Source organism: Teleopsis dalmanni, chromosome 2 (genome assembly GCF_002237135.1).
Source record: "Teleopsis dalmanni isolate 2A chromosome 2, ASM223713v2, whole genome shotgun sequence".
Lineage (NCBI taxonomy): Eukaryota > Metazoa > Arthropoda > Insecta > Diptera > Diopsidae > Teleopsis > Teleopsis dalmanni.
Genome location: NC_051847.1, coordinates 180778699 through 180794538, shown reverse-complemented (window position 1 = coordinate 180794538; position 15840 = coordinate 180778699). Strand labels below are relative to the sequence as shown.

The following is a 15840-nucleotide window of genomic DNA, read 5'->3' as shown; positions in this document are numbered from 1 at the left end:
ATATAGTGATAATATTTTAATATAGCGGCGTAACTCTTCAACACTTACGCCTATTTATTTGCATTCATAGTTCTATTAATATTATGTTTCATATTACTTTTAGATGATAGATAATCTTCTGGTTACTTATAGAGAACACCTCTACTAATACCTAGAACACCCTTTGGGACAAATACAACTGAACAATAATAGTTGACCATTCACAAGGCTGTTGAAGACATCTTAGTTGATCTCACGGAAATGGATCCAAACACTATTGGAAAACAAAATGATTGATAAATAAATGAGGTAACACAATTTATATTTTTGATAAGTTATGAGATGTTTTTCGAAGACATCTACATGAACATCATTGAAATGGAACTGAACATAATTGGTTCAGTGGTTATCTAAAATGATGGGCAAATACATTGGGGAGTATATTTAATAATGCGTTATAAAAAATAACAAATGAATAGTGGCGTATCTTCAGGTAGATTCCTACCTTGACGATATGATCAACGCATAATGTACTGCAAAAATGCTATCAAAATAAATACTTTCTAATATATCTACCCTCTCTCCCCACTTGCTAAAATTCTGGCTACAAAAGTGTTTTTAAGTTAATGTAAGGAACACCAGATGTTGTTCTTCGTGATGGGCACGTTTACTATATCCCACATTGTTAAAGATATCTACCATCGGTACCATTGTAGCATCTACCTCAGGACGTCTTCGATAGTCGTAACGCAACTAACGTGGGCATACAGAAATTTATATAAAAACTAATGTATAAGTTTGTAATCAAACTGTCATTTAATAAGCTATAGAAGCTTATTAAATTTCTTTCAGGAAAATATTTAAGGACAAACAGTCCATTGACTCATTTGATAAGCTGTATAAGTTATTGAATAAAAGATATACGTGCGTACAATTGGATGGTTAAACTAGTAGCAAAATTTCAATTAAAAATATATGTTTTTTATAATTTGGATATTCCAATTTGTGTTACATTAAAACGAAGGATAGATACTATAGCTTTACCAAAACCGCAAGGTATCCTATATTAAATGTTTCAACCAAAAACGCACTAAAACAGTCTTATCCAACACTGTTATCCCAATCACATCTGTAAGTAGTAATACTATTTCTACTACTATTATTACAACTATTATTACTACTATTACTGCTACGATTACTATAGTTCAGGCACTACAAGTTGCCAATTACTTCACGATAATATTTTCGATAAATAATTTTAACAAAGCAATCGATTTTTTTTATTATAACATTTTTCATGACATACGTCAAAAATCATATTCTAATATTTAAAAAACCATTTAGTTATCTTAGTTCTTTGAACTAATAATTGATAACTTCTATCTTTTTTTTTTGAAGCAGATAATTTTTTAGAAACTCCTTTCTAAAAAATGGGAAAAAGTATACATTCTAGTAAGTAAAATAGAAAAGAATAAAATTAGGTTTTTTTGAGGAATTTTAAATCAAAAAATTTTTTATTTATATAGTGACCACAAGACAAAAAATAAGACAGGAAAGTGGTCCACCTATTTTAGAAGCTGTAATCAATAATGATGAAGTGAAAAATGGGACTGCACGTAAACGTAAAGGGCAAAAAAAACAAAAACCTCAGAGGAAGACAGACAGTAAAGCTGCTGAAGAGATAGTTTACCCAAACATAAACAAAACCATCTTAAATAATATCAAAGCTTTAAATCTAGAAACAAAAAGAAGAGCGGAAGAGCAGGTCGCAACAGAGAATCAAGAGAAACATTTTGGATATAATTTTAATTTACGTAAGAAACAGTTATTATATTTCTGTAATACTTAGTTACTATTATTATTTTTCTCTTCTATAGATGAGCCACTCAGTAGTAATGTTAGTAAGTATTTAGAGCAAATTTATTTAAATCAATCCGACATTAAGACATCATTTAATTGCAACAAAATAGTAAAAGAATTTAATACAAAATTAGTTTAAATAGACTATATAACTATAAATTTAGGAAATAGTTCAGGACTTAAGTAGAATTATATTAGAATTTGTCTCTTTCAAGCAAACTTAGATAGGACATTTTATTACAGGATATAAAAAGTACTGAAATTTGCTTAGGTCTAGTGCCCATTACGATATCAGTGGCTAATTTATTTTAACTCATCAACTTCCTCTTACAAATCATCTGGTTTTTATGACAAACTTTACTAGGTTCATTAATTTAATTGTACCCAATTCTGCTCATTTTGCAAAATCAAATATTTAAGAAGATTTGAAAAAAATAAGCAATCTTACATTGTTTAATAGATCTTCCATGTCTTCTTTCTAATAATTTCTTTACAAGTCCCTATTGTGGCACCCAACTTAACCGCTTGTCTACCTTATAAGCAATGACTTATATTGACGGACGTAAGCAGATTAGTATTAATCCCAGTTAAACTTAGGAAAGTGTTTGTTTTTGGTTGTAATATTTTCAGAAATAGCTGTTTTGGTATAATGTAGGTTCTGTACATTCTAGTACCTACCAAAAGAATATAAAACCAGATCGTGACTTTTATTTGTTATATGTCCCTGTTTCATTATAATATAGCGACTATTAAATATAATATAGGGACTATTAAAATAAAATTTAGTGCAGGGAAAGAATATCATTGCGATGAATTATGTAGTATTAGAAATGTATTCAATAAATCTGACTACACATTTCTCGGTCTCACACTTTTCATTATTTTTTTCAGCATATTACTTCTTAATGAACAAAAGATTAAACTATAAGTAATCCAATGAACTTTTGAAGAGTTGAGTTATATAGGGTCACACAACTGGACAACTTTTAACTGGACTTATTATTTATTCATTTTATTTTGCCTTTAGTTTTGATTTATCACTATATTATATATTTTTTTTTGAAAATAAAATCATAATTAATGTTATATTTGTCAAATAAATAATTCTTTAGAATAATATTCTCTTAAAGACCAAAAAAGTCATTTTAAAAATTTTTTTCTGTTAAGATTTTCGTATTTATGACTTAAATTTATTTAAATTCAGTTTTAATATATCTTGATATATTTTTAATCTTAATAGATGGTCCCAAAATTAACGGTGAAAAGACGAAACGTAAATTATATACACCTGAGTGGAATTAATAATTTTTAAATTAGATATGTTATTTCCTTTACTATTTTCAATTACCTCTTTTAATCGAAATGAGCGGGAAAGATCAATACTATATGCTCAACTTATCTTACGGATAATAAAACAATCAATGTGAGTATGCCAGCTAATTGCATCAAATAAATAAAAATAAAAGTATGAAAATAATAATTTTATTAAATAGGTCAAAAAATATGAATAAAAACAAAATTTTCAAACGGCACCTTGTTTTAGTAGTAATTAAGCTCTAAAAAATTGAAAAAATGGAAGAGGGTAAGAAAAAAATTTAATGGCTGATAAAACTGCCATTTCGGCTTAAATTTTCTAAAAAAACTAATTACTTTAAATATATTGAAAGAGAAGAAATAGTTAATGGAAATTACTTTAGCACACAAATATCTAAAATTGAAAACAAATTTTGAGTTCTCAATTTACTTTACAGTATTTCGGTATATTCTCAATACATTATTAGAATTTCGCTTATCTGGAGTTGAAGAGAACCGAATGCATTTTCTTTCTATCTTCTACCTTCTACCATAACGATTAAATATGATAGTAAAAAATTATTTTTTATTCGTAAAAAAATTGTTGTCAAGGACATTATTAGGACATTTATTTACATAAGATAAGTATCAACTAAGGCACTAACCACAATTTCCTAACAAGACGGCGACACTCGAATTTCAATAAAAAAACATGCAAAAAAAACAAAATTTAAATTAAAATAAAAATAAAAAAAAATATATATAAATTCAGCCCAAGACAAAAGCGCACAAATCCACCCTTTTGGATTTAAAGGATAAAAATGCACAAAATTGCATAAACAACACAACGGCAACAACCGAAACTGCAATGCACAAAAACTGCATTCATTGCGGCTGCATTTTTGAAAGAAAAAACAAACAAAAAAAACGCATATCAACAAAACTTTGGAAGAAATAATGCAATAATGCAATAAAAAAAAACCTTTTTGAATGCATTTTTGGGCAAATACGTCACTACTAGCTGCACAACGAAATGCAGGCAAACAAATAAAAAATAATAAATAAATAACACACAAAGGAGAATATAAAATAATGTGCATAAGAAATATCAATCAAAAAAGGGATACAACAAAAGAGTTGGAACGAAAGAAAAAAAAATGATTCTGCAGACCAAAATATACAAAATAAGAAAAATCGTAAAAATTGCATGCTGCATCTTTAAGATGCAATTTATATGCAAGAATAAAACCGACGACGCTGAATATGTGTGTGTGTAGGAACAGAGTGCGAGCTGCACTTTGGTGAATTTATTACAATGTGCGTTGACATTGGTGGTGTGTGATGTGGTGTGGTGTGGTGATAATAGAAAGCGCAAGTGTATGTATGTGTTTTATTTAATTAAACTCATAATTCATGGTGAATTTCGAAATCAGTGGTGAATATGGCTATATCTATTATAATTACAACAGCTTTACACTTGACATTAAGCAAAAACTTTGCATATGTGAAGAGGCCGGCAGAAACTTTATGATTTGAGTGACGTGCGCATGTGTGAGAGCGAGCTTGTGTGTGCGTGAGTGAATTAATAAATCAGTCGTACGCTCAATTAAGCTCAGATGTAAAGCGCTCGCTCAGTTTGTTTTTGCGCACACCTATTGTGCTTAACTCACTGAGTAGATCGTATCGTTCTCTTAGCTATGAGGAATGCAAATGCAATTCGAGTACCAATTTCATTTAAGTCTATCAACTGTTAATTTGTTCATTCAACATGCAAATTTCTCTATAGAACGAAACTCACATTTATTACGTTAGTATGGTTGTTGTGTTGAGTTACTTGTGCTGCTGCAGTGAGCTGCAGTTGTTGTTGTTGTTGTTGTTGGCGAAACGGCGTTGCATTAAACAACAACGTACGAAGTGCAGTTTGGAACGAAATTCGACTACAATTTAAATTTTGTAAAAATATTTTTTTTTCAATTATTTTTTTTGTTTGTAAAAATTTTCTTATTGTAGTCTTATTTGTTGTTGGTGTTGTTGTTGTTGTTGCTGTTGTTATTTTTGCATTTTTGTGTCTTTCAGAGGCATTCATGCGAAAATCGAGAGCAAGGTTCAGTTCAAAAAATTAATAATATATATTTTATTGTTGTTGCTATAGTTATTCTTGTTGTTGTTATTGTTGTTGTTGCTGTATGTATTTTCGTAAACGAACATTTGTAAAATGCATCTACAAAAACAAAAGCTAACAAACAAAAATAATATCTTAAGCTATTCGTGAAAATGCGCGAATTATGCTCAAGGTTAATTTGGCAATTTACTGGAAAATTAACCTTTATTTTTGGTTTGCTTAAAATTAATTTTCAATTTTCATGCACTTCGTCGTTATTTGCACACAAAATGAAGGCTTGGCAAATTTACTTGGCAAATTTACTTGGCTTGGTTACTGAACTTTGTACACGGCCATACCGGAGAACTGAAGCTGGGCGTCGAGCCGCTCTACGTTTTGGAGTCAATGCAAACCTTGGTCACGTCAGTTTGTCAGCGCTTGTTTATTTTATTGGCAAAAATATTTTGAAGGTCTTAGCTATGATTTGCATAGGTTGTAGCTTGAAGAAATAGTTCATATTTCTTTAACGAATTATTTCAAATTTGAAACAAAATTGCATGCAATGAATTTCACTGGATTTCTATTGAAAAGAGCAGTTTACTCTTAATTACTTTAATTTTAGTGTCAAATCTATTTGGTAAATGCCAAATAGTTCTAATTTTAACTAAAATTGACGTTAAATAAATTTAAATGAATATCTTTTGCTTACTTAGTACAACATTTAGTTAAAGAACTATTAGTTAACCATTAAAAATCATATATTTTTCATAAGAAATTACACAGATTAGATTTTAAAACGGGTTGGGAACTTGTCACCACGTTACTGCATCCTTTAAGGATTATTCTGACATACCCACTTTAGTTTCGTAGACGAGTAACAGTTAAGAACACCACTATGTCCTTTGGAGAGTTGTTGCCTAGTTCTGTTATAAGTGGATAAGTACCGAAGTATAAGTCTGGCGAGACTATCATAGTGACACAAAATGTGTTCTGCTGTTTCTTCTTCTTCACAACAAAGTCTGCAGCTATCGGCTCTAATAATATCTAATAATACCAAAAGAAACCTCTTCATTGGCTTATGCAATTAGTGTTTTTTAACTCTGCAATGCCCAGTGAGAAACCCTGTGACAAGTCTGATGCCAGCGTATGTTCATAAGTTCTGTTCAGCATATGTAACTCCCTAGTTTTGGCTTTTGATAAGTACGGCATGGATTCTTTAGCTTATCTGCAGGCAAGTGTATTACCCCAATCAGTCTGAGCTTATCTCTCCAACCACGCATTAATTTTAGGTTTGAAAAAGCTTCATAAAGGACCGCAGACTAAAACAATTAAATGATTAAAAACATTAAAATCATCAATCTGCACAATAATTGCTTTACTAAATTCAATTCATATCAATTACAAAATAAACCTTTTTAATTTCGTTGCTTAAGCAATTAGTGTTTAACGTAGCTCAAAAAAATACATTAAAGCTAACAGCACCAAAAAAGCACAATCAAAAAATTAAAAGTGGTATAGTAGAATTATCACTTTAAAAATTTCCTTAGTAATTCGTACTTATATCAATTATAAAGTGGATTTTTTATTTTTTTAGTGACCTATGCAATTAGTGCAAAACATAGCTAAAAAAAATTAGGTTAAAGTGGAAAAAGTGCCAGCTAATATAAAAAAAAAAAATTACAAAAAAAACGACGTGGTGTTGTAGAAACATCACTCTAAAAATTATTTTATTAAATTGAATTAATTTTATTTTAAATAAATTGTTTACAAAGTTAACTTTTGTACTTACCTCAAATATATATATTAAAGTGGCATGAAGTGACAGCTAACAGCACCAAAAAATGCAAAAAAAAAAACAAAAAACTAATTAATTGCTTGAAAGATTTTTGTGGGCTAATATGTAATCATTGTTAGGCTAGATTAAGTTGGAGTGGGGATTTGTGATCATTGTAACTTGTTAAAGAAAATGCACAAGTATTCATGAAATTTTTTTTCATAATAAAATAGAAAACACAATTATACCATAAACTTGACTTAAGTGTTAAGTGCTTGCTTACCACTTTTCAGAGAAATACTGCATTAAGTGACTGCTAAACGACTCGCGTGACACTGACAATTCCTCATACATAAGTTAACATTGTTATTAGATTTTTTAAGACAATTATTTAAAATCAAGTTTTTATCCTTACGACTTAACTTCATGTGAACTTCCGCTTCTTTAATTAAAAGAACTGATATGGGCGAGTTTTTCTTGTACGCCAGACCACAGAAAAACCCCGGATTTTCTAATTATTTGTGTGTTATAAATTTTGCTTCGATAACTTTTTCTATTAATAAACAATTTTTCAAATAAAATTATTTACTGACTTTCTTTTCTTCACTTTTTTTTGGGTTTTTTAATTTAAGTCTTTTTCTGGTATGAAAGCATAAAACGGAAACGATTTCCAGTTGGCTCTAAGCCTCACATCCGTTTTATTATCAATTTGACAGCTGAAAATCAGATATTTTTCACCATGTAATGCAAGCCAACAACAACAAGAATAGTAACAGCAACAACAACAACAACAACAACAACACTAACAACAGCAGTAATAGCAGCAGCAACAGTTGTAGTTGGTAATCACAACTACATGCACAGATAGACAAACTTCCTGCCTTTAAGTGTCATAACAGCTCGAGTTATGGCCACTTAATTTTGCTGTTGTTGCTGTTTGTCCATTAACCAACACTGGAGAACTGCAGCACTGGAGAATTGGTTAATGCCGCTACCAAATGTTCTTGCCAAACTTCTTTCTGTCTTCCAGTATTTGTTCGGAAGCATTTCACTGGAAATAATGCTGAAGTTGTTGCAATTGTTGATGTTACTGTTGTTGTTGTTGTTGCTGTTGCTGTTGCATTTGCTTACCTGGCATTTGCCTGGCTTTTGGTGCAATCTCACGAATCGAGTTCTACTTCCGTTCTAATGTGAAAGTTTAACAAGCCACAAGACTCACATTGCCACACAAATTGGAAGCAGTTTGAGTAGCAGCAGCAGCAGCGGCAGCAACATATTTAGAACATTGTTGAAGCGAGCCCGCAAACCAGAAGCGCCTGGCGGGCAGCTCTAAATAAGTGGGCTGGCACAGGAACAAGCACTAAACACAGGAAATGTTTGTGATTTAAACTGTTTACTTTATTATAAAATTTAATTTAGCACAAAATATAGACTTGACCAGCTCGACTACACAGATTTGTGCTTAATTTATGAAAAGGAAACAGGAAGTTCAGTGTTAGGCAAAGAAAAGGGACTTAATAATTTTAATACATAGATTTTATTATTTATTACAAAACTCAATTGCAATTTGCAGTTTAATATTCATGAAACGATTCTGGGAACTTGTTTTTTACACTTAAGAATTTTTAATACTTAATATACAAAAAAGTATTACATTATAATTTAAATTAAGTTTTAAAATAAATTTTTATTTAAACCGAAATTGCAGTTAATTTTATTCATAATAATTAGGCTTAAAACAAATCTATTATAACATATTGTATTTTGGCAAGCTCTAACATTAACTGCTTCATCACACTGCGTCCATTGATGAGGTATTATATCCTAAACTATCCCTGCATATCCTAAAATAAACGATGGGAATTTTATATATGTTATTCTATAAAAAGATTTTTCGAACATTAGTGAACTATAACAACAAAAATTCATTTTATATTATTTTAATTAATGTATAATTAATTAATATATACTGTACGGCTGACCATACAGTATTGTCAAATACCCATCATAAGTGGACTTGAAAATAATTGTTGTATTTAATTATTCCTAAATAATTTTTTAAAACTGCAAGTACCAGGAATCGAACTTGTGCCCTACCAAATTTGAAGCTCAGAGTCAGCGCACCTTAACCAACTGATCCAAAGCAGAACTTGACTTTTATGTTCGCGTATTTTTCTGGAGTTTTGTTAATTTGCTGTGAAAATTGTATTAACCAATTTACTTGCTGTGTTTATATTAGAACGAAATCATAAACCAGCTGTAGAATAATTGAATTAATTAATTATATTTTTATTTTTAATTGTTAAATTATATTATTCTATAATTTATTATATATATTTTCTATTGTATATATATAAATTCCCAAGACTCCTTAATAGCAATATTACGTAGCAATAAACCAGATAAAACGTTATTTTTACCATTTAAGTAAGTCAATAAGTAATAAGTGCTACTAAGCAATATGTAACTAGCAGATAAAATGCTTTTTTGATCGACAAAAGTAACTCTATATAGGTCACTCATCCAACATGTGATTCAAAATGTAATTTGTGGCACAGAAGCATTGAACTTGTTGCAGGACAAGAAATAACCATGATAGTGTTCGAAAGACATCTTCTTTATAGGATCTTCAAAAATTCAAGCAAAAGATAACAAAGCAAGAGTAACTCTAGATTTATCGATTCAAAACGTTGTCACTTTTTTATTTCTTCGTAATTAGGTTTCAGAACTATTAATAAAAAGTGAGTTCATGTTGATTCCTCTCTGAGCCATCTGGATACTTGTACTCTTTGTTAGCTGGGCGATTTCTGCAGAGTTCCATATAAAATGATTCAGTATATTCAAAGTATACAAAGTGTTCAAAGAATACAAGATTTTAAAAAGTTTTATGGATAAGCATTTTCTAGTTTCTCCTGTTCTCTAAGCAGATGATCGCTAGATCATCGTTTCTTACGAAACTCGTAGCGAATTACTATACTACAATTTCTACAAATTATAGCGCCCCACTATTAGCATAATAGATCTGTTCAGTTCGAAGTGCTTTCTGGTCTTTAATTATAATACTTTGTATGGCATTGCATAGTATTATTAATAAAAATATATACTGTCAAAATCAAAGAATTTGTTGTGATATTTTTAACACTAAGTTACTCAAAAGTATTCAAATAGACGTTGCAATATTTCTCTTTCTAATATTTGGAACTTATAAAAGACTTCTTCTTTGTATTATGTACCATATCATGTGTAATATATTTTCTACTGTCAAAGTTTCTTTTATTTGAAAGAATGAGAATTATACATAAAAGTACGGAATAAAATGCGTGGGTGCAAATTATTTGTCACGCAAAGTTGAAATGTGAAATAACCGTTGGCAAAAATGCACAAAAAGATAAAGAAACGAACAAAAAAAAACTGCGTACATACTTCACCATATTTTTGAATAAGTGTAGACCTATTTTAATTGGAAGTTCGCCCCTGCTCCTACTATTTACATACCCATTACATATTAATCTAAGCATTAATCCACCATCCTACGCAACGGCTTTGGCTTTGGCTTAAGCGCACATCTGACAGCCAAGCAAAGTGCGTTCGTTCACACATTTTTCTTTCTTTTGTTTAAACGAAATTCTGCCATTGGCAAAATTTTATTAAAAATATAATAGCACATATATAAAATCTTTCAAAATATACATATATATTAAAATCTAAGCACACATTATAATATATTAAGTCTACATAGTGGGAAGTTATCTTTAGTTCAATAGAGTTATACTTCAATACGATGAATTATACCTATACTAAATATAGTCGTATAGAGACACTGAGAATTTTTTTTAATTTATATCAATAATGAACTCTAAATTGAAGACTTTGAGATATAATATATAACTTAATATGTTACATACATTTATTATCTTGGACATAAAGATTTAACTGCGAAGCCTAAATTGATCTAATATTTTGCTTAGAAAAACAGTTCAATCCCTCTAGGCAGCTTAAAAAAATTTTTGAATACATCCCGAAATGCAGTAGTAAAGCAAACATGTGTCTCCAGAATATATATGTAAATAGTTTTAATTCTATGTTACTTTCTATTATATATAAATATATAGTAACTATATAAATAAATAGAAACTATAAACTACATATAGCTTCAATATCTATTAAATATATAAAGATAATGATTTAATTTATTTAAAATTTATCTAATTTAGCAAAGTAAAGACATCTTATACGGTTCTATATTTGACAAGTTTCAAATATTATAATATGTATATATGAATAGTTTAAATCATGCATTTATTTTTAATCCATTAAATATCTTGCATCAGTTGTCTTATATGGTCCCACACTTGGCAGGCTTCAGGATAATGGAATAAAATCAATTTTTTTTAATCGTGTTCTCAGAAAAATCTCAAATTTCTCTATTATATAAATTTTTTCGTTCTTGTACCAACTAATTGTCTATTGTCACTATAATTGCATTTTGTTAGTATATAGAATTTTTTTTATAATCGAATTTGTATGTACCAATATAGAAAAAATTAAATTGAGAGTTATAAATTTGACAAATATCACATTCTACATTTATTCGCATAAAAAAACCTTTAAACTAGTATTAATATCCTGACCTAATTTTAGACAGAACTGTTCCTAATATAGTGTCACAGTACATATGGTATAATAAAGTTACATATACTTACGTAGTTCACAATCGTTCACTAACGATTATGAGCAAAGTGTGTAGGCAATTAAATAAATAGTCTATCTTATTCTCCAGAACTTCAATCATTATCTGCACTACAACTGGATTCCAGTCTTGGCATTAACTTCAAAAAGTCTATTCATTGATTTCGATTGCTTACCGATGTCCATCGATTGAACATCACAAATGTCGGCGTTTCTTTTTATACCGTTTCTCTAGTGATTCGCCTCACTGCTACTTATTATAAAAACGGGTTTTTACTTATAATTAGCACACTGGAACCCACCAAGCTAAACTTGTACAACTTAGTCTGCTTTGAGGTAAACCCCTTAGAGTTCGTGATCAGGCAGGGTTGGTAACAGTTCACAGTTTATTAAAGAACTATGGTAGAATATTGATTCTTCCACTTAATCATTCCTATCGCAGTTCTACAGAGGACGATGGAAGTGCCTCATATCTATTTCGTTACTGTGGAGAACATATGCCTCGTTGATTTACTAGTGGCTTCATTTTTTAAGTATACTGGCTAACTCCAGAAGTCCTCTAAGTGTCTTGTACAGGGAATATTTAACTTTAGTAAATATCTCATGTCCGATAACTGATGTCATTACCTCAGGAAATACTTTTTTCTATATTTTTTTTTTTATTTATTTCGGTTATTTCCATTTTAAACATTTTGTATTCTCTAACTGGATTATATATTTAATTGCGAAATATAGCGCACATTTTGCGACCCACCTGACCGACTGTAAGACCTTCTTGCCATAATAATTCCATGACTATTTGTTTTTGTTGTTTAATTTTGAGTCACAGATATTTATGTGAAATTATATCTTTTATTTTGTCAGTTTTTGCAAACGCATTTAAATCTTTTTCTGCATTTTTTGTATTCTTAAAAAAAATCTGGATATAAAAGAAATAAATCCGCGTATTTGTGCGTTGATATATTATTTATTGTTATCATTTTTAATAATTTTCACAGCTTTTGTTTTATGATAAGCGTTTTAAAAGTTGTTGTCAGCTCGTTAGTTGTAGGGGGACGCAGTGCGGTTGTGGTATGAAATTTTAATTATATGCGATTATGCGTCATCAGTATTTCATATATGTATATATTCTGTTGTAATCTATATTTTATAATACTTTTTTTTTAATCAGAATATATTTTTTGCGGATTTTATAATTTTTTTTTGTTTTTGATTTAAATTGGCATTATAGACATTATAAAATTCTCAAATATAAATTAATATATTGTTAACATATTAACATATTTTATCATTTATAAGTAGACAAATTTATGTCGGATTTGATACGCAAATATACAATAGTTTATAAATATGTTTTGCACTATTTTACATTGAAACTATTCAAAATATTTATTTACAAAATAAAGATAAAATCTGTTATTTCACAATTACGGTTTGATATTGGGTTATCTATTACAGCTGACAAAGAAAAAACTGCACGAAGTACACCTTTCCAGCTTTTAAGCGCAAATACTACGAAAACATCTGTTAGTCAATATAAACAATAAGAATCGTATTTAAATCGACAAAATTCAATAAAAACATTTGGAATATTAGAAATTATATAACTTAAATATATATTACATCTACAGTAATTTTTTAATATATTGACAGCACATATGTTATTTTCTAAATTAACAGATATTAAAAAATATGAACCAAGTCCATTTATACGACATATTATGAAATAGTGGCGCATTGAAAAGAGAGATCATGGAAAAAGATCTTTTTTTTTATATTTTAATACTAATATCAAATTTAAATATTAATAATGGAACATTAGCAAAATTGAAGTAACTTTTAAAACTAAAGCCTAGTACTAACAACCACTATCAAATATATTGCTTTAATATTTCTGAGTTTAGTTTAATTTACATCCAAGGAGGTTTTTGACAACTACACATCTCTAAATGAGATTCCAAATCAGTTTAATATTTCTTTTCTCTAGATTTCCGATCATAGTTCAGCAACTGCAAGACAGAAAAACTTCAAGTAATCATTCGAAACAGCTAAAAAGTCGGAGCATATCGTTGACATCATGCAAACCTTTTTTGAATTACTTCTGTGCTAAGTGTGAGGGGAAGAGAAAGGGGATGGGAAGTAGACCGCATTTTTTTAATAAAATATCCAGCAATCTCATTGGGATGTCCCGTAAAGATATTAGTCTTTTAGTTCATTTAGGTCGCAGCCGATTAAGAAACAATGCTAGAAATTTGAATCTACCGTTTCCGATCACAATTGTGGAGAGGACGTTGAAAATGGTTCACATCTGTTTTGTTACTGCATATGCATGGATTCAGGCCTATTACGTCAAACTTTTTCTTTTATAAATCCACCTGGTCTATTTTATGGAAAATATTTTGAAATTTAAAAAGACAAATCTAAAGCAATTAAAAGAATTCCAATTTATTTCTTTATTAAAATAATTATAAATTAGTTTAACTGTGGACTTCCTTTTTTTGACGATCTAGGTTAACTCCAGGACCAGAAAGTTATATGGTGATATTTAAAGTTTTGAGTTCTTGAAGGACAACACGATGTACCAATAGGTGTAAGTGAATACTTAAGATCACCAAGATCTTAAGATCCTTAAGACCTAAACTAACCTAGTCATGAAGTGATGTGAGTAAATAGATACCAAAAGTAAGGATTTTCTTAGTCAAAGCCTTAAGGAGTGAAGCATCTATATTTGTTTTGTATGTCAGCACAAAATTTACAACAATCTTCCTTTGGAACTCTATTTGCCAAAATTTTTTTTATTTTGTACAAAAATATTCAAAAAGGTAAATAAACTTCAAACGCCTTCAACTCTTCAAACTGTTGAAATAAAGTGAAAAAGTGAATAATAGCACAAAAAATAATCAGAAAAAGTATACATATGTACACCAAAAAAAAGAAAAAAAACAAGAAAAAGTAAAAACTAAATAAAATTAACTGAATTGAAATGTAAAAGTCCTCATAAACTGCGTATTAAGCTGAACTCCACGAATTGCCCATATCTGAAATGTAAACAACTGACAACAACGCCAAGTAAAGCAAACACAAAACTCAACAAAAAAAAACAAAAAACAACAACAAGAGACATTAACGAAAATAAAGAATAAAAAGTCAAATAAACACACACATACACACGCACGCACATGTACAAAAACATATCAAAAGTTAAACATACGCACTGCATTGCAAAAACACTGCGACTGCCCCAATATAAATAATATTGTGAATCGAGTCCAGACCTACTACAACCCGAATACACCCCCCAAGAAACCCGTATACTTACGTTGTGTGTACTTAACAATTCGTACATGAAAGTTCCTCGTCTGATTTTGTTAGGCCTTGACTGAAGCACAACAACAACAGTCCGAAAAAAATAAATTCATTGCACTTCATTTGATTTGCGAATTGACGTATTCACAGGCAAGATAGACGACCAAGCCTCAGTGGAGCAGCACAGAAGAGTACAGAAGAGAAGAGAAGAGTTGAGAAGAGTGTTTAAGCCGTTTGTGTGTGCGTCCAAAACTGTTGAAGAAAAAGAATTAAAGTAAACCAAATAAAAATATATTCATATTATGACTTTTTGATTTGTTTTTGCTTTTGATTTTTAACCAAAAAAAAAAAAATGCAAAACAAAAAATAACAACAAAAGGTTCACAAAACTTGAGGCTACAGTTCAAAAATATAATGAAGACTGAAAGATTCTGTAAAGGCGATAATTTAATTTTAGCACAAAGTTGTCCAAAGTACATTCCGCATAGTAAATGAAATGAAATGCATTCGTAATATATTGCCATTATGATTATTTAAAAATCGAATTAATAAAAAATTAATAAATAGTTGATTAAATATTTATAAGAAATTCAAGTACTCATTCCTTTATAATTGTTTTGAACTACAAATTGGTCTCAATCTGCAAAGAGAACTGAATTATTTTTTTAATATTAACTGTTTGCTTATGACTCTTATATTTCTTTAAAAGATAAAATAATTTTTTTTCTTTTGAAATAAATTTATTCAATCATTTCGCACATTTATTCAAAATAAATTAAAAGCACCCAGTATATGTTTCGCTAAGCATGTAGTGATTAATATACTATATAAAATCACA

General features: G+C 29.4%; 1 protein-coding gene across 2 annotated transcripts; it reads left to right on the top strand.

The window, feature by feature from the left end:
• Nucleotides 1-1321: 1321 nt before the first annotated feature.
• LOC119684117 lies at nt 1322-3631 on the top strand. 2 transcript variants are annotated; one of them, XR_005252713.1, is made up of 5 exons: nt 1322-1431; nt 1506-1793; nt 1857-1880; nt 3080-3262; nt 3333-3631. XR_005252713.1 is itself a non-coding variant. In XM_038098074.1 (4 exons), exons 1-4 carry the CDS (start codon nt 1410-1412, stop codon nt 3139-3141), a joined length of 396 nt encoding a protein of 131 aa, XP_037954002.1. In that variant the 5' UTR covers nt 1322-1409; the 3' UTR covers nt 3142-3304. The 2 variants fall into 2 exon arrangements, 1 of the variants encoding a protein (XP_037954002.1); XM_038098074.1 differs by lacking the exon at nt 3333-3631 and having other exon boundaries at nt 3080-3304.
• The last annotated feature ends 12209 nt before the right edge of the window (nt 3632-15840 follow it).